The sequence below is a fragment of the Physeter macrocephalus genome, chromosome 16 (assembly GCF_002837175.3).
Source record: "Physeter macrocephalus isolate SW-GA chromosome 16, ASM283717v5, whole genome shotgun sequence".
Taxonomy (NCBI): Eukaryota; Metazoa; Chordata; class Mammalia; order Artiodactyla; family Physeteridae; genus Physeter; species Physeter macrocephalus.
The window spans coordinates 68,509,555-68,533,106 of NC_041229.1; the positions used below are offsets into that span (position 1 = coordinate 68,509,555).

The 23,552-nt window shown below is 48.4% G+C and overlaps 1 protein-coding gene across 1 annotated transcript in view; it reads left to right on the top strand.

Moving 5' to 3' along the window:
- Positions 1 to 23,552, top strand: part of SPON1 (spondin 1) — a 276,795-nt gene that overhangs the window by 248,009 nt on the left and 5,234 nt on the right. The window contains exons 7-14 of the mRNA XM_024118692.3: positions 8,566 to 8,630; positions 15,967 to 16,168; positions 17,172 to 17,312; positions 17,766 to 17,841; positions 18,861 to 19,043; positions 21,386 to 21,556; positions 21,640 to 21,807; positions 22,705 to 22,869. Coding sequence (XP_023974460.1) covers positions 8,566 to 8,630; positions 15,967 to 16,168; positions 17,172 to 17,312; positions 17,766 to 17,841; positions 18,861 to 19,043; positions 21,386 to 21,556; positions 21,640 to 21,807; positions 22,705 to 22,869 — 1,171 coding nt within the window. The remainder of the gene's footprint in view (positions 1 to 8,565; positions 8,631 to 15,966; positions 16,169 to 17,171; positions 17,313 to 17,765; positions 17,842 to 18,860; positions 19,044 to 21,385; positions 21,557 to 21,639; positions 21,808 to 22,704; positions 22,870 to 23,552) is intronic.

Below are 23,552 nucleotides of genomic sequence, written 5' to 3' on the forward strand. Positions count from 1 at the left end.
ACCGCAACTAGAGAAAGCCCGCGCGCAGCAACGAAGACCCGACGCAGCCAAAAATAAATAAATAAATAAAATAAGTTTAAAGAAAAAAAAAAAAAGACACCCAGAGATGCTCCCAAGGGGCAGCGTTAGGGGTGCTGCCCCTACAGGTTGCCTTGCAGGCACCTTCAGCCAGACCTGGCCTGGCTCATCCTCCCTCCCTGGCTCCAGCTGGGCCTCCTTGCAGCCCTCGCCTGTTGGGAAGCAGACAGCCCGGCTTAGCGTGCTCTCTCCCGTGTGATGTCAGAATCTCGCCTGGCCTGACCCCTTTTTCACTTCTCTGCTCTGACCCCAGCACTAACGTCTTTCTAATTGCTGGAGATAGGGCAGAAGGTGGGGAGGAGAGCGTGGGAAGATCGGGTCAGGAGGGGCTGGGCTGGGAGGCACAGACGTGCCCCACCCACCCCTTCAGCTCCCTGTTTGACTCCGAGGAGAGGCTGACTTCCATAAGCATTCTGAAGGATACGATGAAAGTCCAGAAAATGAGGTTAAGCCCAGGATTGGCATGCTGGTCCCCAAAGAACGAGCTAAACCAATGCCTGTGGTAACAGAGGCACACAGAAGGCTGGCCCTCTCTGTGAGGTCATGGCGTGATGCCCGTCTCAGAGCTCTCCACCTGCCAGAGACAAATGTGGGTGCAGGGGCAGCAGGGCAGGCCCAGGCGGCTCTGATGGGCCCTTCCTCTCCAGCTTCAGAAATGTCAAGCTGCTTTCACAAAACCATCTCACGGGAAAATTATTATCTACGGGCATTATGCAATTTTCCCATCAGAATTACAGGCTGTGTTTGAAAAGAAATAAAAAGAAATTGAATTTGAAATGCTTCTGTGAAACCACATCATCTTCTTGTGGATCTGTTAATGGGCTTCAGATACGTTCTCTGGCTTTGAAATAGCTGATCAGACAGCCACTTGTGATGGCAGCTGCTTCCTAGGAGCAAGGTGGGGTATAGCCACTTATAAACAGCCAGCCCAGGTCACCGGGGGTGTCCATCTGAGGCAGACTCAGAGCCTGTGAGCCTCACCATGGTTCCTAAGGTGGCCTCCGCGTCCTGTCCCTTCCCCCTCCTTCTACTATCAGGCAGGTCTAGCAGAGTTCTCTGGCTGGCACTCTCCACTGGCTCTTCCAGTGCCCGCCAGCTCAGTGCGCAGGTCCATCAGTGTCACTTTACCCAGCTCTGGCTCCATCCTGTGCTGTGGAGTCCTGGTGGCCTGGGGCTCAGAAGGACGCCAGCCTCTTCCTCGGCACAGCCTCTCATTCAAACAGCAAAGATTGATCAAGCACGTTCTAAACACTGATAGTACAGCGGTGAGTGAGCAAAACAGACAAAAGCCTTTGCCCACATGGAATGCCTATTCTAGCAGGGGGAGATCAATGACAAAAAGAAAGCAAAATACATAGTATATCGGATGGGGACAAATGTTACGGGGAAAAGATAACCAGATAAAGTAGTGGGTGTGTGCCAGGTCAAGGAAGGGGCAGGGAATTGCTCTTTTGCACAGTGTGGTCAGCAGAGGCCTCACTGAGCAGGTGACATTTGAGCAAAGACCTGGAGGAGACAGAGGAATGCATGCTCTAGTGTCTGGGAGGGCAGCACCCCAGGCTCAGGGGGCAGCAAGTGTGCCTGGCGCGTCTGAGGAGAAGACATCCAGGGCGGCTGGGAGCGAAGTGAGCAAAAGGGGGAGAGAAGTTAGGGATGAAGCTAGTGAGGTAACGGGGGGCAGAGCAGAGCATGAAGGGCCAAGGGGGCCATGGCAAGGTCCCCATTGGCTGTGCGGTGTGATGCCATTAGAGGATTTTGACCAGAGGGATGGCATGATGTGGCTGCTGTGTGAGGGAGGAGCCTGGAGAAGGGTGAGGGAAGAGGCAGAGAGACCAGCCAGGAAGCAGTTGCAATAATCCAGGCAAATGATGCTGGTGGCTTGGACCAAGATGGTGCTGAGGACACAGGGAGGATGCAGTTCAGCCCCTGCTCTAACGATGGTGACAGACAGTGGTTGGCTCGTAAATACATTTTAGAAGTGGAGTTGATAGATGTGCTGAAGGATCAGAGGTGGAGTATGAGAGAGAGAAGCATCAAGGATGAGAAACTAGAAGGACAGCGTTGCCATTTAGTGGAATGGGAAGAATGAGAGAGGCCAGGTTTGGGGAGGAGAAGATCAGGAGTTTGGTTTCAGACACGTTGAGTTTGAGATACCAATTCAACATCCAGATGAAAGTGTTAAGACAGTTAACATACAGGCGGGGTTGAGGTGAAGATGACAATTTAGGAGTCATCGGTGTATACACAGCGTGTATTTTAAGGCATGGGACAAGAGGAAATCGCCAAGGCAGTGTGAATAGAAAAGAGAAAGAGCACCAAGGGCTTGAATACAGGGGCACTCCAATGTGTGGAGGAAGATGAAGAGGGTCAGCAAGGGAGACTGAAGAGGAATGAGGTGAGGAGTGAATTAAGAGGCAGCAAGTGCCAGAGCCAGGCAGAAAGTGTTTCAAGGCAGAGGGAGGGACCAGCTGCATCAAATGGTCCGGAAGCTAAGAGCTGGGCACTGACCATTGGCAGCAGAGAGGTGAGTCTCAGTTACTACATCTGGGAAAGGAGGACCATTTGCCTGCCTGCCTCAGAGGGCTACAGTGCAGCCCACATGAGACCACGGGCAAACTGTAGAGCACCACCAAATGTGAGCTGTTTTATTTATGACCCGATAAACCCAGAGGCTGTTGAAATGAGGGGAGGCGTCCTGGGCACAATTGATGTTAAAGATGCTTAAATCTCCATTATCGCCTCATAAAGTGTCTCATTTCCTGCTGCTCATCACCAGGACACTCACGGAGGGATGAAAAAGTCCCCTTCAGAGGTGGAAGCCATCAGGACTGATCTTTTTTATGGGTAGTTAGTGGGAATTCTGGGAAACGGTAGGAGCAAATAATGGAACCAAACATGCTCACTGGGGTCTTTACACAGGATGACAGGTGCTGCCCTTCCAGAGGGAATCGGGTGACCCCGTGGCTCAAAGCAAGGGCTCCTTGGAGAAAACTGTCAACCAGGGGCAGCCATGGTCTTGCTGAAAAACAAGCAAAATAGGAGAGGGACAAGAGGGAGATGGAGAAGAAGACTCGTCAGAGAAAGTGGAAAGAGCATGAGCTTTGGGGTCAGACACATCTGTACTGGAACCATGGTTACCGGGCAGTCTTCACAAGTCACTTGACCTCTTTGACCCTCAGTTTCCTCATCTGCAGAATGAAATGGCAGCTATTCCCAAGATTTTCCTGAGAAGCAAGCTGATAAATGGGGAAATGCACGGTGGGGTGGGGGGTGGGGTCTCTCTGTGCACACACGTGGATCACTGCCCCTGCATTTAGTGTCTTCGGCTTTCCTTCTCTTTAGTAGCAGCAGTTTCTCTCCAATTCAAGGACCCTGTGCTCCCCCCTCTTTATCAAAACCAGTTCTCAGGACAGCATTACCATTACCAGTATTGTGAACACTGTATGATAATCCCCCCACCCCCTCACCCCCACCCCCCGCAGGGCTGTAATATTCAGAACTCAGGGTAGGCTAGGACACGCCCTGAAGGACAGCGGAAGCATGGGTGGGGGAGGGGTGGGGCCCAACCTTTCAGGAGACCCCGCCCTCCTGCCCCACGGCTTACCCTCCCAGCCCTCTCCACCTGGGTTCACAGGCTGACAAATGTGGTCTCCAGACTGAGGTTTAAACTCTAGACCTGCCATTGACTAACGGTGTAACTAATTTCGCCAAAGAAATGTATTGCTGAGGATTAAAAAGTATATACCGACCTTTCAAATGTGTCATAAGGATTTAATAAGATACTATATATAAGGTAATTAGCAAGGTGCCTAGCACATGAAAACAGTAGATTGTTGCTGTTTCTACTTGTTTTGATTCCTTCCCCTCTGTGATCATGGATTGCATTTCATTTCTCTCCTTGGGGGGCAGAAGGCAAGTTGGCTGGGCTGACTCCCAGACTGCTGGTCTGGGGCAGGACGTGGTATGGTGAGGAAGCTTAGCTTCAGTGCCACCCGGAGCAAAAGGGGCCTTCGGATGAAGAAACAGGTTGTGGTTCAGGACTGGGAGACAAAGGCGAAAGATCAGGAGCCAGGAAGGTGCAGGAACAGAGAAGAGGCGGGAAGCAAGGCAGGGAGGAGGGGACAGACTCGCCTGTTGCCGTGAGCACAGCTGAGATGCCGGAGCTCTCCTGCCTTGGGAGCTGGCTCTGGGGGGCGTGGGAGGGTCAGTGTGGGGTAAGGATGTTCAGACACCAGCCCTCACCTGGCCCCCCAGACTCACATTCTGTCCCTCTGCTCTGTTCAGACGTGACATCTTCTGATATCCATGTGATTTCTGCCCCTGACCTGTCCCAGACTTGTTTCCACTCCACAGGAATCCTCCTCCCTCTGGATCTGAGCTCAGCCCATGGCCTGATTTAGTAGGCCGTGCAATTTTCATTTGGTACCTGAGGAAGTCTGAGTACAGTTGTAACACCTTCACAGTATGTTTACCAAAAGCAAAATGGAAGAACTCTTCCCCGTGAAGATGAACATGAGTACCCTGTAGTTTCTTGGAGGTTTTTTATTTTAATTGGCATATCTCTGGGAAAGTGCTAACGTCATGCAAACGAGGCGTGAACTGAGTGCCCTGAAATACTTTGAAAACAGTCCTATGGGAGATGGATAAGGGCTTTAAGGATCTTGAAAGATCCTTTCTGGGCTTTAGAGACTTGTTAAAACAGTTTTTCATTTAAGTCTGAAGTTTGGGTTGCTTACTCTGAATTTAAATTCTTCAGTCTTCAGAATGTAAAGTACCTGGAGCCCCAGTGCCCCCATCCAAGGCTCACCCAGCTACATTAACCTTTAAATAAGGGGACATTCTCCTGAGGCCTTGTGGCTTTGTTGGTGCTACTATGTGCTCCGTTCTCTGTACTCAGGCAGTACAAATCAGTTCTAATACCATCTTGGCCTGAATGTGAATAAGAATAAGAGTAGTAGCTAGTATTGATGCTAATACAGGCATGGTTATTAGCACGTTACTTGAATTATGTCATTTTGTCCCCCTAATAACACCATGTGGTAGATATACTTTTTAACCCTATTTCAGAGATGAGAAAGCTAAGGGAAGTCAGAGACTTGCCAAAGGACAGAGAGCTAGTCACGGTGCAGTCAGGATTTGAAATCAGGTATGACTCTAGGGCTTATGCTCTCAACCATGCTACTTTCCTGCCTGCTGGATTAGTAAAGATGAAAAAGATTGATAGTATCCAGTGTGCCCAAAGTTGTAAAGACATTGGCACATACACATTCTTGCTGAAGTATCAGTTGGTACAGACATCTGGAGGACAATTTGGTAGGCGCTACCAAAATTGTCAATTTGCTTCATCGTTTGATCATTCCTGGAAGTCTATGACACAGGAACTTGTAAACAAAGAAATATGTACACAAGTGTTCATTATAGCATCATTTATATAAACAATTAAATATCCGCCAGTAATGCCGATTAAATAAGAAAACATCCATGCTATGGAATTCTACACATACATCAAAAAATGGTGTGGCTTTGCTTTTTCACCAATTTGCTGAGTATCCACAGCACTTGGATATGGCCATGAACAAGCCAGACCCTCTCTAATCCTATAGAGCTTTGGTTCTACTAGAGAATTTTGATGCTTCAAGAAAAATATTTAGTTTTTTAAATATATTTTCCAGAATGTTCCTGTGTTATTTATTTGGTTACCATAAAAGATCACAACAAGGAACTGCTGATCATGCAGATGGTGCGTAACCATGAGATGAAACAGTTTACAGGAAGAAGCTGTTCTAGTGCCTGCAGACATGGAACCACCATCCTTGGAGCCTCCATGGCTCTAAAAAATACAGATGGAATGTCAGCACCATAAATAAACACTAGTGGAGGGCCCCAACAATTTCTATTGAGTTATATGCTGCAAAAGCAAAATCAATGTCATTAGTTGGGACTTGAAAACCAAGATTTAATTGTAATACAAGGTGCATCTGCAGGGCCAGCTAACTTGGTGGCCCCCTTAACTCCTCCACCCACATTGATTTTATTTTTTAGTAAAGTATTTCTTCAAGGGCAAAAGGACTGTCTTCAGACAGTACCTCATTACTTGGATCTCATACTTGGATTTCTTTTTTTCTAAGTCTTGACCTGGCTTACCCTAATTTGAAGATCTCTAACACTTCAAAAATCAAGAAAAGGGAAGTTATATTGCCATAGGTACTGACATGGAAAGTTTCCCATGATATGATATAGTAAGGGGAAAATGTAAAAATCGTGGTGCAGAATAAGATATTCAATATGATGCAATTTTTGTGGGAAAAGCTGTATATAATGTACGTGCACACACACACATAGTACCTAAGTATAGTAAAAGGTCTGGAATGATATGTACTGAACTGTAACATTCTGGAGAAGGAGGTGGCAGAAGCCAGGGTACATGTTGAAGTAGAATGCTCAACATTTACGTTGTGTTCTTCTGTGATGCTAAATTTTTCCACAAAAAGCATGTATTACTCCAAAATTAAAAATCAAAGAAAAAAGCTAGCTGATGCGGGCCACGTAGGCAAAACTCAGGGATTAAGAAATCACCCTGGAAGTTGTGGGGAGCTGTTGCAGGGTTTAGGCAGGCAATGGATATGGTCAGGTTTGCAGCAATGTCAAGGGTGGACTGGGGAAAAGCAAGAAGATACTAGAGTCAGGGCAACTGGTGAGGAGACCGTGGAAGGACTCGAGATAGTAAGGCTGTGAATGCAGTGGATCTTGGGGCCCAATGGCCGTGAGGGGTAAGAGATGGAGGAATGCAGGCAGCTGGTGGATGTGCCCGACGGGGTCCACTTGAGGAAGAGCAGTGTTCTAGGGGCAGATGAAGAACTCGTTGTGGGACACGGAACGTATGAGCTAAGTACAGGAAACCCAGGTCACAGGAGACCAGGTCAAAAAATTCTTACATGTGACTTCATGTCAGGCAGCTTCTCTCAGTCACTCAGCAGATGCGTATTAGGAGTGAGTCAGGGATAGAGTCTCAACAAATAAAAAAAATCTCCCGTGAGAAATGTAAAGCACTCTGTTGGGACTTGGAAACGCTCTCCCTGCAGACATGTGAGTGGGGGGATGTCTGTGCATCCACAGATTCTTTCCTCTGACCCAAAGGGGGAACCCCCAAGGAAGCCTGAGCTCAGAGCAGGCTGCGAGCTTCTGGGGGGACGGGGTGCTCTGTGGGCCTCACTTCTACCCTCGCCCCACCAGGACCATCAGTAGGTGCCCAAGCTGAGCAGGATCTGGCTAAGCTCCTGCCCCCTCTAAGCTCCCCACCCTGCTCCAGCAACCCATTCCCTGGCTGCAGACGAGGTGCTCCAGACCAGAGGCTTTTTCTCATCTTGCAGCCTAAGCCGGGAAGCACCTCTGACCTCCTCCTTGCATGGGATTTTCTGGGCAAGGTACCCACCAACTAAGGAGAAGTTCACCGATTCATCCCAAATACATGCTAGGTACCTATTGCCAGGAACAACTCTAAGGACTGGGGCAGAGCTGTGGGCCATCCAAGCCAGCCTCTGCCCTTCGGGAACTCAGAAACCTGTTCATTCGACAACAAAGCTCTTGCTGCCCCTGCTGGTGACATCCTGGGCTTTGCTGTGCAGTGTGGACAGTGGTGTCTGAACACTGCTGGGCCCCGGCCTGGGGAAGGGGAGCTCCAGGACCAGCTGAATCCACTCTGGGGAAACCCCAGCCAAAACTGAATTTGGACAAGCTTAAGCCTTGAAAAGCGTATGGTAGCCCTCAGCCCCAATGTGTAATTGAAAATAAAAACCCAAACAAATCTCAAAGTAAAGTTAAGCAAGATTAACAAAATTCTGATTTTTCCCCATGATGATGACTTAAGGCTTTCCTTCTAAATGTTAATTATCAAATTCTTCCTCAAAAAATTCTTTCAGGTCCCCAAGCTTTAAGGGTACCCTACACACTGTGCAAAGCAAACTAGAGCAGGATTATGTGAGTGGCCCAGGAGTGTGGGCCCCAGGCTTCATCTTGCCCTCCTTGTCCAAGGGAGTCTGATCCAGTATGTGAGTCTCGACAGCAGGAGAGGCCTCGGGCGTGTCAACCCTTGGGGTCAGATTGTGGCTGCAGTGTGGCTGGAGCAGGCCCCGGTGGAAGCCTGGACACAGAGAGCATGACCTGCCCTCCAGGGTGGACATGATATGGAGGTCTGGCCATCCCAGGGGGAGGGCAAGTTAGAGCCTGGCTCCTGTGGAGAAGGGTCTGCGCAGGAACCCTTAAGTGTGGCTCAGTGGGCCCCTCGGTGTCCAGCACACACACACACCAGGCACCCTGGACGCAGCCCCACTTCCTGGGATTGCTGAGACTCCAGGGCTCTTCACCCCGGGGCAGGTAGAGTCTCAGCCACAGGTAAGGGCATGGGGGTGCACAACGTCACTATGTCAGAGCCCTCTTGTTCCCTGAGCCCAGCTCTCCTCACTAAATACCTGTGGTCCTTTTTTACAGAGCGATGAGGTCCTCACTGTCATCAAAGCCAAAGCTCAGTGGCCAGCCTGGCAGCCTCTCAACGTGTAAGTAGCAACAGGGCCCTGTCCATCCCCCCGCCTGGCCTTGTATTGTGGAGCCACCCGCCTCCTGGCCGCCGCATGCCAGTTATGTCAAGTCAGCACTGCCTCTCAGGTGGCTGAGCAGGTGAGGTGCACTGCTCATGCGTGCAGTACCAAGTGCCCCTACCTCCTCGGGGAATGCAGGCTTGGTCTCTGTGTCCCCCATGGCTTTAACACTGCAGAGGACCCCACTCAGACACTGGAGGTGTTAAGAACACGGTTAACTATAAAGCTTTGAAAATCGGGGAGAATTCTAAACTGAGATATAAAATTGAGGGTCACCAAGGAATGGGAGACAATCAACACCAAGGACATGTTTGAGAGACAGCTTGAGAATGAGAGTCAAGGGCTTGGGACTGAGTCCCGAGGAGCTCCAACATTTAATGCTGAGGAGGACTTGCCTGCAAAGGGAGCAAGAAAGGAGTAGCACGGAGATTGGGGGAAGCTTGGTAACAGGGAAGCCAAGGGAAGAAAGCATTCAAGAAGGATAGCTGTGTCCAGGGCAGCTGAGAGATCAAGGAAGACCAGAGTTGCACAATGCCAGTTGAATTTATCAACATCAAGATCATCGTGACCTTAATTGGGAAGCCTTTCTGCTGAGTTATGGGGGGAGGGTAAACAGCCTGGAGCAGGGTGAAATGTGAACAGAAAGTGAGTTTATGGAATCTGAGTACAGACAACTCTTCTGTGAAGTTTGATATGAAAGAAGAGAGACTGGGCAGTAGCTCCAAAAGGATGAAAGAATCAATGGAGCTTTTTTTTTTTTTTTTTTTAATTTCTGAAGATTTGAAAAAAAATATTTGGGGACACCTTCCCACCCTTCACGCATCCCTCAGATATCTTGAGACCCCAGTGGAACAGAATTAATCCATGGCAAACACTCAGATTTCCCAAATTCCCAAAGCCTCTCCACTCAGTGCTACCAGCTTGTTAAGGGAAAGGAATTTTCCTTTGGTTTTCCCATACCCCAGTCTCCCCTTTCCTCTTCCAAATCTCATTAGGAAGTCAAATTAGGAAGCCTACACGCAGCCAAGTTTTGTTTTGCAGAAACAGCCCTGCCCCTCCTTGTGAGCCTGCTCTATTGAGGTTAATGGGATTCCAGCCTCCCTCAGGCCAGTGCAAAGCCAGGGTGACCTACTTTGTGAGGTCCTGCCCAGAGAAACTGACTTGTTTTTCAATGATCTTCATCTTTATCCCCAGGACCACTTCTCAAAGGACAGCCATGAATGAACAAATTAGCTGCTGACTGTTTAGCTCAATAAATCAAGCGGTGGCTCCAAAAGCCCAGAGTACAGGTAGAGACAGGAAAGACAAATTCTGAGCAAAAGCCACGTCCTCCACAAGTTCTTCCTGCGCCTGAGTAGAAAATGCCCAGGTTTCCTGCAAATCAATGCTGAATTTCCACCACCCAGTTCCTCCAGTTAAGTCTGACTGTTAGGAATTACTGGAACTTTAAAAAATAAATTTTATTCCTTTCCTTATGATGAATCTTTTAAAGGACTGTAGTCTCCTTAATTATTTCCAGCCATTCCGATTAATTAACATTTGTTTAGACATATCTGTTTGTGAGACAGATGAGAGGCAGGTGAAATAGAGACATGGTCACCCTTTCCAGAAATCATGCCTCTGTAGGGTCTGTGCCCCCCAGCCATGGTTCCCAGGGGGCCAGAGGCATGTTTCTGTCAAATCAGGGCTGGAAGTTTCAGGGTGCTTCCGGTCTCCTGTAGGACCTGCCCAGGTCCGTTGATGTCCCCAGGATTGTAAAGGAAGACTGGCCTTGGACTAGAGAACTCAGAGGTCTAACAGGCCAGATGGACTCGGAGCCCTAGATGCCTCCAAATTATAAACAGTTGTCCAAGGCAGAGAGCTCTCTGAAACCTTCCTCCAGCCACAGACTTCAGCCTAGTGAATGGCTCTAGCACCGCCTAGTGTCGAACTTGAGTTTCTGCAACTTTGAAAGCTCTTTATTGAGGATTATTTGAAACGAACAAGAGGGACAGAACGCAGCATATGAGTGACCTGAGTCTCACAGATATGGATCTGTAACTTAGAATGGTATAGTAAGTCTCTAGAAGGACCATAAAAATCCTTTATTGCCTCTTTTCTTTCGTCGTGTTTTTGAAAGCTTTGTTTAGAAAAGCGGAGTGAGAAGGAAATCAACATTTACCACGTCCTTCTATGGTGCCAGTCATGATGATAAGCAATTTCCTCACAAAAAACCCTGGGGTGGGTCTGAGGATGCTCCCATTTTGCAGATTCGTAATTGTAAAGGGACACGAGGTCAAAGCTGCTGTCACATAGCTAATAAGTGACTGAACCAGGGCTCAAATCCAGCTGTCTCTTCCAGTCCCCTTTGTTCTCTCCCACACCAGGCTGCCTCTCTGAATGTAAAAAGACACAAGATATCTCTGTCTTCATTTGGTTTTCATTTTTCTGGTATGAATTGTCTGTTCATAACTTTTCTTTACCTATTGGGATTGTGTTTTTTGTTGTTTCTTTTACAGATTTGGACTAGCTCTGTACATACTATAGATATTGACATTTGTCAGTCAAACCAGAGGGAGACATTTTTGCTAACATGTCATTTTTCCTTTCTAATTCAACACTGTTGTCTCCATTATGCAGATGTTTTTAGTTGGTATTACTTACTTTTGTGATTGCTTTTATTGTTTCAAAGCTGAGAAAATTAACGTTTCTCTAACAGATCAAAAAACTTGACTTTCTTTCCTATGATCTGGTTGTTTTTTACTTAACTCTGAGTTTTTGCTGTTTGGGGGGATGTGTGTGTGTGTGTGTGTGTGTGATATTAGATGTGAATACCATATTTTTTTAAACTGCAATTAAGTTAGCCCAACCCCACTTGTTGCATGATCTTTCCTCTCCCCCTCAATTTTGTATGAGTCCTTGTCGAAAATTTCTGGAATCTTCAGCCTGTGCCACTGATCTATATTTCTATCTTATCCTGGATATTACACCATTTTCATTATCATACGTTATAGTATATTGTTATATGGTATGGCCAGATCAATTCTCTTTGCCAGAAAAGTGATAAAAATTTAAATCCCAGATAGAAAAATAAGATCAAATTAATAAAATACTTTATATGGGAAGACATGGCATATAAGAAAGCATGAATAAGAATTTTTATTATGGTTTGGACAAATTAAAGAATTCCAGTCATATCTAGCATTTCCTAAAGAAAACATATATTCTTATCCATTTCATTATTTTAAATAGCATTTTTATTATAGAAGTAATAATTACTTTGAGGTAATTTTAAAATTAGCTCTGAAGGCCAAAAGAAGTGTTAAGAGCTCCATATTCATTTCCTAGATTAACTCAATTATTTCAACAAATATTTGAGGAGAATCTACCGCATGCCAAATTCTAAGCCAGGCACCGGGATATAGCTGTAAACAAGACAAAAATGGTCCCTATTCTTTTGGAAACTAACAGGGAAGATGGAAATTAAACAAGCAACTCCAAGGAAAGAGTGAGTTCAACATGCTCTGGGAAGGTACACCAGGGGTCCTAAGCAATTTGAGGTGAGGTCAGGAAACATTTCCTCCCCTCAAGCTGGGGGGCCTGAGGATGAATTTTCCAGTCAAGGGTACAAGAAAAGAGCAGGACGTAACTCAACATGTTATAAAATCGTTCCCAGGCTTTTAGAGCCAAATCTACCATATCACCCAACCTAAGGTCAGGCGTTTTGTGCAGGGATCGGTTGCCCCAAATTTTCTACCCCTTGAAACACTTACCAAGGTCTGGGGGATACCTCACTCAGGTTACAGATTTGGCCAAAATGCATTAGCAGAGAATGATTTGTATAAACCTTGTAAAACACAGGAGGTTCTCAGATGGTTACATCCTTCAGCTGGGCAGAGTAGCAGGGTGGTGTGTTGGATGGGGCTTGGTTTGGTTTCTCCAGCTGTGGATTCCCAAGTAGAGCTGGTTTTGTCCTTTTAGGTTGTCATGATGAATAGCTTCATCCGTGGGGTACAGGATATGAAAGACTACCTGACCCACAACCACATGCTCAGGGAGATGGGAAGGTAACAGGTGTAGTGGTTGGTCTCTATGGCAACGGAAGAGAAGCCTTCCTCCAAGGCACTGCTGGACTCCCGAGGGGTCCAGAGCCAAGCAGTCCCTCTCTGCCCACATGCCCATGCTCTCTGCCAGGCAGTTACTGGAAGGCAGACCCCAGATGGTGTCCTGTTAATCCGTAGGTGAGCAATGCCGCAGCTCCCCAGACTGCAATTGTTGTAGAAGCCAGGTCTTTAAAGAAGCTGCTAAAAGCAATGACCTACTACATGCCAGAAAATGCATGCATGGGAAAAGGAAATGAAATCCCCCAATCTGTACCAAACTAAATAGCAGACTATGTAAGTGTGGGACTTTAGCAGTTTATAAAGGCCTCCTAACATATCATCTGAGCCTCACAGCAACACGGCAGGTGGGTAACGTCAGATGAAGAAATTGAGACTGGAAGAGGATGAGTGAGTTACTTGCCCAAGATCTAGTAAGTAGTGGAGCTCAAGTCATCATACATCTACTTGTTCAGCTGGCCCACTGGAAACCTGGTATTGGGATACGGCTGTGAAACAGGTTTGTGCCCTCAAAGGGCTCCTAGTCTAGTGGGGGAGACCAAACAGTGAGGAAGAGATTACAATCAAAGGGTACAGCTCAGAGACCTACACAGAGTGTGTGGAAACACAGACCAAAGGCACTGGTCTCAGTGCAGGGGATCAGAAAGGCTCCTGGATGAGGTGACTCATGACCTGAGCCTTGGAAGACGAGTAGACCAGTGATTCTCAAATGTGAGGCACATTAGAATCACCTGGAGGGATTATTAAAACAAAATGCTCGGTCCTACCCCCAGTCTCTAAGTGAATCTGGGGTGAGGCCCAATAATTTGCATTTCCAACAAGTTTCCAGAGGACACCGATGCTTCTGGTCCAAGGACCACACTTTGAAGGCCACTGAAGGAGAGCCTTCCCAGCAGATGCAAGTGCACGTGGGTCCTGATGCCAAAGCCAGGTTCAGGCCAGGCTCTTCCTCCACTCAGGTTCCAGAACCTACACTGGCATCAGGCTGAAGTGAGAAGTGCATTCAGGAAGGCCTCCGTCCTCTTGCCTCTCTTTTCTGATCTGGTCCATATGACCCTTCAGTGCTGCTTCACTCAGTAACAGTAATACAGTAAGTCCCCTACATACGAACGCGTTCCACTCCTGCGTTCTAAAGTCCAATTTGTTCGTAAGTCCAACAAAGTTAGCCTAGGTACCCAACTAACACAATCGGCTGTATAGTACTGTACTGTAATAGGTTTATAATACTTTTCACACAAATAATACGTTTAAAAAAACAAAAAATAAAGCAAACATTTTAAATCTTACAGTACAGTACCTTGAAAAGTACAGTAGTACAGCACAACAGCTGGCATACAGGGGCTGGCATCGAGTGAACAGGCAAGGAGAGTTACTGGCTGGAGGAGGGGGAGGAGGTGGGAGATGGTAGAGCTGAAGGATCGTCAGCAATAGGAGACGGGGGAGGGGGGCAAGCTGCAGTTTCACTCACACCTGACGCTGGTGGAATGCACATTCGCATCTTTGAAAGTTCGCAACTTAAAGGTTCATATGTAGGGGACTTACTGTAGTAATAATTGGTCAGGTGCCAGACACTGAGCTAAGTACCGGATGTGAGTCCTGTCATTAAATGCTAACAATAACCCTTTGGGGTAGAAGTTATTGGGATCCCCGTTCTGTAGATTTGGATACCGAGGCACAGAAAGGTTTAGTCACTTGTCCAAGGATACGCAGCTCTAAGAGGTGGTATGGGATGATGCGCGCCCAGGCTTCCCGCCTTCGCTGCTTGTTGCCTGATCCCATCCGGCCTGCCCAAGGGGCCCAGTTCCACAGGGCCCAAGCAAGCCTGGAGTCATCGCTTTCTGGGGACGGGGAGGGCAGCCAGAAGCAGCTGGTCCCAGCAGACGGGCATAGAGACTCCCAAACAGCTGCCAGCTGGACTGAACAGACGAGCTGGTCCCCAGCTAAGGATTCCCCATGATTAGCAGCCTGGGTGGAGAGTCAGGCAGAGCTGTCTTCCTGCCTCAGCCTCACCAGCTGCGTCTCAAAGTTTATTAACTTCTATATGCTTTCCTTTCTTCTTTACAAAATGAGATGATAATTCTAACCCCCACAGGAGTATCATGAAGGGAAAATAAAATAATGCAGGTGTGCCGCCAAGTGTGGCTGAGTGACTATAGCTCCCCCACCACGCCTCTCAGTGGGCTGCCACTGTTGATCTCATACAGCTCTGGCCACTCCTAGGACCTTGTCTTAGCAACACGAGGACACAGAGGTTGAAGAACTGCCTCTCACAGCTTGGGGGCTGTCAGCCAAAGGTCTCTGGCTCTACAGCTGGGTCCCTGCTCGCCCACTGGAGGAAACAGCCAAGGAACCAGCTGTGAGGCGATGGGTGAGCTCTGCTGCCAGGGCAGGGCCTTGCTCTGAGCAGCCTCTGGGGGGCACTGGAGGCAGCAGGCTGGGGAGATAATCCCTCTGATGGCACAATGTTGCTCTAGAGAGTGAAGTGGGGCTGGGGGCGGTGGGGACTTAGAAACTGATGACGAAAAGAACTTGGACCTTGAATTAAGATTGACTTGGGTTGTGGTCTCCGTTCTGCCACTTCACTTTGTGACTCTAGACAAGTTACATAACATAACCCTTCTGAGCCTCAGTTTCCTCATCCATAAATTGGAGTCAATAATCCTTACCCCAGGTCTGCTCTGAGGCATCTTTGAAAATGTATAAGGAAAGGCTTGGGGCATCATTAAGCAGTTTTTATTTGTCAAATTCACCTCCCTTCCAATACGGCTGGGCGCACACGTAGCCCGTAGTATTTGTTCTTTCGCTTATTCAAAAGATTGGCTTAGCATCTACGATGTGCCAGGCACTGGAAATAAAGCCATGAAGGAGGCAAACAGAATCCCTGCTTTCCCAGAGCTTACACTCCAGTGAGAAATGATAGTCAATAAACAGCTAAACAAATAAGAAAACACAAAATAATAGTAAGTGCTGAAGACACATTAAAAATGGATAGCGTGGTAGCATATGGTTCTCTCCACGTGTGGCCAATGGATGGGCTTGGAGAGAGAAACCAATAATAGCCAAAGGTAGAGACCAGTGGGAGAATCCCCCTTCTTTCTCTCCCTCTCATCCTTTAGCCATCGTCTGGCCAAATGTCCCTCAGAGCATGCACCCCCAGGGCCCCGAAGGTAAAGGTCTCTGTATTTGGTTTCCAGGAGAGCAGCACCCTCGGCTGAATTTTCAGTGGACAGGACGCGCCACTTAATGTCCTTCCTGACCATGATGGGCCCCAGTCCCGACTGGAACGTGGGCCTGTCTGCAGAGGATCTGTGCACCAAAGAGTGCGGCTGGGTCCAGAAAGTGGTGCAGGACCTGATTCCCTGGGACGCTGGCACCGACAGTGGGGTGACCTATGAGGTACGTGTGTGCCTGGAGTGGTGAGTGACAAACCTTCCTGAGCGCCTGCTCCTTGTCTGGCCCTGTTCTGGATGCCCTGGCCATGGAGGTGAGTCTGGCCCAGGCTCTGTACCAGATGAACTCACAGTCCGGTAGGGGAGCCCAGCATGGTCCCATCATCACATACTCACATGCTGTGTGACTCGGACTCCAGGAAGTGTCCATGCAGCTGGTCAGGAGAGCATAGGAAGGGACTCTGCTGAAGAGCAGTTCAGAGATAAGCATTAAGGAACAGCAGGCAAAAGGCATGGAGGCAAAAAGAAAGAGAGAGAGAGACAGAGAATGGGGAACAGCAGGAAGCTGACGTGTGTTAAGCTGGGCCAGATTCCAAAGGTTTCCGGATGGCCAGGCTAAGGAGTTCGGATTCTCCTGTGAATGTCAATATTTTTCAGATATGGTCGGCACACCAACTGCATCGAAATCTGGAATCATCAGAAAACCAGTGGTAGAACAATCTAAATCTAGAACACACGTTGGTAAACTGTGGTTTGGGGGCAACCTGGAGTTTTCTAACCCAGCCTCACGCATTCAACCGCATGTTGCCTGGGGCTCCTTTCTCACTACAACCCAGTTGAGTCTTTGCAACAGACACAGTTGGCCCACAAAGCCTAAAATATTTACCATCTGACCCTCTGCAGACAAGTTTGCCAATTCCTGGTCTAGTGGGAAGAACTCTGGATTCAGACCAACCTGGTTCAGCAATTTCCTAGCTGGAAATGGCTCTCTAAAACTCGGCATCTTCATCTGGGCATAATCCTACTGTGTACATGGGAGAATTTGAAAGTATAGATCTACAAATGTTCATGCACAACACATGGCATGAACCAAAATTCTGTAAATATAAATAGCAGTTACACTTGTTAAAATTCCTTTCAAGGTTTTTGTTCTGATCATATATCAAATTTTTGTGGTTTTTAACCAGTTTTATTTCCCACTCTCTGTGTCTGTGTTCTCTCCACTGCAGTCATCCAACAAGCCCACAATTCCCCAGGAGAAAATCCGACCCCTGACCAGCCTGGACCATCCTCAGAGTCCTTTTTACGATCCAGAGGGCGGGTCCATCACTCAAGTAGCCCGAGTTGTCATTGAGAGAATCGCTCGGAAGGTACTGGGTTAGAGCTCACCCTGGCACAGACCCTTCCCATCAGACCAGACCCCTTTCAGCTCTTGAATCATGCGGTCCCTGGCATATTCAGGATGCGGAATTCCTGGGCCTCCCAGAGTTTCTAGAATGCAAACTATTCATAAGATTTAAATGAGCAAAATGAACATGGTGGTACAGTTTGACACTCAACCAAATAAATGATTTGCTCCAGGTAACTAGGCTTCATCATGAATGCCATAATCAATTGCTAATGTCTGCCATGGGTCAGGAAGTGGGAAGTTGTGGCTTTACTGCCATTTCTTTTTCCGGTCAGGTTGTAAAAGTGGGCCCAGAACTCCACCACGGCCTAGGATTTGTATACAGGGTGGGCATTCGATTTTATATCCTCTTTCATCTTTCCCCCACACATTCCGTTCTTTAATGTGAGCCCTCCAAGTAAAATTCCTTTTGCAGGGGGAACAGTGCAATATTGTACCTGACAATGTTGACGATATTGTAGCAGACCTGGCTCCAGAAGAGAAAGATGAAGGTAAGTTGTCTTCCTTTGTTGCAGGTGGCAACATAAATTGGGAACTAAACATAAGCTATCTTTTGGGAAAGCAATTTGCTAACATGTTTTAAAAGCCACAGATATATTATATCCTTTGATTTGGTAATCGCTTCTTCGTGGATTTCTGCTTGAAATATAATTCAAAACAAGGCCAAGGCTAGGCACAAAGTATAAGGGAATTGGTGAAGGTATGACACCGGAATATATATTCAACAGTATCAGGCAAATGGCATTTGCATAGGCTTCACAGTACTCAGATGACTCTCTGCTTTGATTCTCACACTAGCCTGTGAGGCAGGAGTGGGTCCATCCACTTCCCCAGCAAGGAAAGGGAGCCCAGACCCTACAGTCAGGAGGCAGTGGCAGAGCCCTGGCTTCACCTCAAGTTCTCTCATAGGATCTGGAGCCAGACAAGCTGGGCTCTCCTCCTCTGGCCCTGGGCAAGAGGCCCACCTTTCTACCAGTTTCCTCAACTGTAAAATGGGGATAATAGAAGAACCCGCCTTGTAGAGAGCTGTGGTAAGGAGCTAATGGGATAAAATGAATACGGTTCTTAGAATGATGCTGGCACATGATAAGTGCTCAGTGAACAATGGCCACCCTTATTCTCATCATGACACTGTGTATGGGTCACTGGGAAGATGAGCAACACCACACACAAAAACCTGTGTTTCCCTCAAATTGCCTGTGATATGCCTGCACCTGTGTGGAAATGATGTCTGCCAGGGTGAGGGGCTTGTGTTCATGTGTTGAGGGGAAGGGACAGTAAGAGAATCTTTCCGTATTTTTAAGTTACTTAGATTTGTATTAGTGGAATGCCCAAACTATAATTTTGAAAGGGAAGTAAATGGCTGCTTGCATCCCCGGAGTACCCAGGCTCCCGGAGGCTGGGCAGACAGCGGGGATTTTCTTGTCCCTTCGTGAGCTCGTCTGGGGAGAGAGGCCCAGTCACAGCTTCCACAGGCTCCCAGGAAAACCATGTCACATACTCTTTCCAGATGACACCCCCGAAACCTGCATCTACTCCAACTGGTCCCCGTGGTCCGCCTGTAGCTCTTCCACCTGCGACAAAGGCAAGAGGATGCGGCAGCGCATGCTGAAGGCACAGCTGGACCTCAGTGTCCCCTGTCCCGACACCCAGGACTTCCAGCCCTGCACGGGCCCGGGCTGCAGCGATGAAGGTGACGGGACACCCAGGCTCAGGAAGGGAGGGTCCTGCCTGGCCGTGCCAGCCTCTCATAACCTGGTCAGGCAGCAGCACCCCTCCAATGGGGCACTAGGACCCTGACTGTATTTGTCAGTGGGGACCACCAAGGGCAGACTCCCATGTCCAACAGTATCTTGAGGGCTGTGAACAAAGACATGTCTTATGACATCAAAAGAATTCTTGAGATTAACTGACCACCCACCCTCATACCCACCAGCCATGGAAGAAAATAGACACAAGTTACTGAAGAGCTAGCACACATCTTATTTATGACAAACAACAGATAGCAAGCTGCCTGCTTCTGGGCCTTAACTTCAACCTCTTTTTAAGAAGCAGGTGAACAGGTTGGCCAAGATTGAATCTAAATCATTGCCCTAATTCTGTGTCATTCATGGAACCCCGTGCATGTCCTACCTCAGCCTGGGTCAGAGCCCTCAGTTCCTTGCGTCAGGACCTTTGGACTGACTGCGGCAATTCTGTCTCTCCTTGTAACTGGTCAAAGGTCAGGCTTGAACTATAAGCTTGCGCCACCCATGTCATGATGGCTCAGGCTTCAACATGGCACTACTCTGATTGCTATGCAAAGGTCAGCTGCCTACTTTCCAGGGTACACTTCCTCTCTCTTGACTGAACAGATCTATACTCTGTGCTCTGATCTTAACTGTCTCAGAGGTGTTAACAAGGCAATAGGAAGGGATGTATAGGCTGGGCTGGTTTATGGCAGGAAGAAAACCACTTCCAAGCTGAGGGTAAGTGAAGAAAGCTCACCCGCCACTGCAGGTCATTCACTCTGGCTCTTCCTGGGGCACAGTCTTAAATACCTCTCCTGGCTGCACTCCACAGTGGTTTATTGCTCTTTGTGCCCATGATAAGGCACTTCAGAGAGGAGTGAACCCTGCATGCACAGGCCATTCCTATGAACAGGCAGGGAGGAAGTTGTGACAGGACTGGCAACGCTGGAGGCTCTTTCTCTTTCTTGGGCTTGAGGAGGGGAGGCAGACGGGCGGGCTGTCTGTGGCCTCTGCCGTGGGAGCTGAAATCTTTAACCACCCCCTCTACAGGGGTGGAGTTCAGGTGGCTCCCAGGAGGTGATGACAATTCTGAAACATGCTGGGCTGTGCCTGGTGGTGTAGTTTTGGTGGTACACAGCATCAAGTTTACCAACTTAACTGTTTTTAATTGTACAGTTCAGTGGTATTAAGTGTGTACACACTCACACACACACGCACACACAGGCAACCATCACCACCCTCTATCTCCAGAACTCCTTTCATCTTGCAAAACAAACTCTAGACGCATTAACCACTAACTCTCCATTCCCCCAACCCCTGGCAACCACCATTCTACTTTCTAAGAATTGACCATTCTGGGTATCTCATATAAGTGGAATCATACAGTATTTGTCTTTTTGTGACTGGCTTATTTCACTCAGCATAATGTCCTCAGGTTCATTCACGTTGTAGGAAATGTCAGAATTTCCCTGGGTCTAATGTGGGTTCCAGCCATCTTTATTACTGCACCGCCAGCAAGCACTGTTTAGCAACACTGTCCATAGGTTCAATAACAACGTGTAGGCATCACCCACGTGCACGTGACAGCCTGCGGACATGTGCAGGAGGCTTCACACTCTGACTTCAGTCCTTTCTAGCCTCATCTCCCAGTGCCACACGCAATACACTCGGTACAGGTTATTGCAAGAGCTGTTCCCGTCACCTTAAATACAGATATTCTCTACCCAACAAAAGTGCACTCAGATGTGCCCTCTTCTGTGAAATCTCACCCAGAACTCCAAGGAGCATCCCCATTCCAATCCGCGGGGCTTATGTCTGTTGTCATATTTTCAATACGTAGAATTATTGCAGTTTATGTGCCCATCTCTCGTTCTGGAGAAGATCAAAATCCGTACCTTACACATCTATTTAACCTCAGTACATACCACTAAGCAGTCAGTAAAGCTTTACTGACACGAGTAAATGGATGGGTGGATGGATGACTTAATTTCCCTCTTCTTTAGAACTAAACAAACAGGCAAACACACAAACACACACTCCTATCCATCCAAGCACCTTTCAAATGTGTTGTCATGAGACAAGGAGTAATCCCAAGCGCTCCGTGCACCTGGAAAAAAGCATTTTCTTTAAAGAACAATTCCTAGTTTAAAGATGTGTGCCTTTTATGTCGACTTCCATCCTCAACTGCCTAACTGCCCCTGAATGCCATCTGGCCTTCTTGATGCCCGCCTTTGGGGAATTCGGTTGGTCGTGCAGATCCCGGCGTCGTAGCGCCCGGTCTGCAGTATCTGCTCCCGTGTTGCAGACGGCTCCACCTGCACCATGTCCGAGTGGATCACCTGGTCGCCCTGCAGCATCTCCTGCGGCACTGGCATGCGGTCCCGGGAGAGGTACGTGAAGCAGTTCCCGGAGGACGGCTCCGTGTGCACGCTGCCCACTGAGGAGACGGAGAAGTGCACGGTCAACGAGGAGTGCTGTGAGTGGGGTGCCGGGCGGGAGGGGCGGGCGCGGGGCTCCCGAGGCTGCCAAGGCGACACTAAACACCGCCGGACTCCCCAGCTCCCAGCAGCTGCCTGATGACTGAGTGGGGCGAGTGGGACGAGTGCAGCGCCACCTGCGGGATGGGCATGAAGAAGCGGCACCGCATGGTCAAGATGAGCCCGGCGGACGGCTCCATGTGCAAGACTGAGACGTCTCAGGCAGAGAAGTGCATGATGCCCGAGTGCCGTGAGTGGGCGTGGGAGAGGGGACAGAGGACCACAGCAGCCCTTACTATTAACCACCGTCAAGGCTGGGCAGGTGCAAGAGGAAATATGGACACCCCCGCCCCCATCCTTGCAGGGCACTTCTAGGAGCAAGATGAGAGAGAGCTATAGGTGTGAGGATATCATCCAGACCCAGAGAGAGTGGCCTCCTTTGAGAGGCATTCTGAGCAATGCTGGGGTGGCAAACTGGTGGCCTCTGGGTAGAATTCACCTGTAGCTGTGTTTTATAGGGCACCATAGTATCTTTTTTTTGGAGTGGGGGGAATACATGTAGGCAGGTTGTGCATTCCTCAAGTCATCACAGACCCCCCTCATTCTTGTTCTATGTTGGACTTGCCTGTGGCCCCATAAAGCATTACAACCCCTCCTCTACGCACAGATGCACATAGGCCCACACATCACTACACAGATGTACACATGCACCCAAGTACATACACATTCTAGCGATTTCAGCACCAAAGTGTCCAAAAACACATCATTGAGCCTATCTTTTAGTGCATGGTTCTTGGGGCATGTGGGATGTTTCTGTCTCTAGTAAGATCCTACTCAGACCCTCACGGCTGTTTCAGGTGGGACTTGTGTATTCATATTACTGAGCCACATCTGATGCCACATCATGAGCACCAGCTGGATCAGAGGAGATGCTGGAGAGTGACAAGAGCAGCAGTTAGTGGCCTGTGGAGCCACTCCTGGTTCCGGGGGTGGGGGGTGGGGGGGGGCGGTCACTTTGGTTATCTGAACCCCTTGGTCAATTTCACTTTACTCAAGGGGCCTGAGTGGGGGACACAGGGTACGGGGTACCAGATCAAAGAAAGCAAAGGGAGCCTGTTCTCAGTGGCAAACCTGGCTCTTGGTCTAGACACCATCCCCTGCTTGCTGTCCCCGTGGTCCGAGTGGAGCGACTGCAGCGTGACCTGTGGGAAGGGCATGCGGACCCGCCAGCGGATGCTCAAGTCTCTGGCTGAACTCGGGGACTGTAATGAGGAGCTGGAGCAAGTGGAAAAGTGCATGCTGCCCGAGTGCCGTAAGTCCTGGGGCTCCTCTCCTCTCCTCCTGCTAACCAGCCCTGTGCTAGGTCGCACAGTTATGACTGTTTGCTGGGCCCTGGATCTCTGTGTTAGCAAAGTTACTTAAACTCTCAAATCTTCTCAGTAGTAAAAGGGGATCCCACTAACCATCTACAAAACACCCAAACTGTAAATGGCTGTGAAGTCTAAACAGGAGAGACTTAGATGGAAAACAGCACAGGCTCGATAAAACTTATTTCATATTTCTCCACTCCCCCCCCACCAAGTTAGAGGCTTGTCTGACCCATGGGGTTTTCCAAGCTTTTTCATTCTATTCCTCCTCCCTGTGACCAGTTTATTTACCCATGACCAAAGGGTAGACTTTAAACCAGTGACTCCTGTACTTTTGCAGCCTTGATAAGAAGACAAGCCAGCAAGTCAACAAGCTCAAAAGCTCCATGCCCACCCTCATCTCCTCTCAAATCTCTGTGAGATTTGAGAGGAGATGAGGGTGAGTTTATTATCTGAGGACTAATTTCCAAGGAGAGAGCCCATTCTTCTGGCTAGTCTTCCATGAGAGCTTCCCTTTAAGGTGGTGGAAAGTCAGACACACTTACTAAGATCTGTTTTCTGGCTTTCTCTGAAATGCACTTGCAGCCTTCTGTGCTTCCTCCCCTTACTCAGGCTGCCTGCCTGGGGA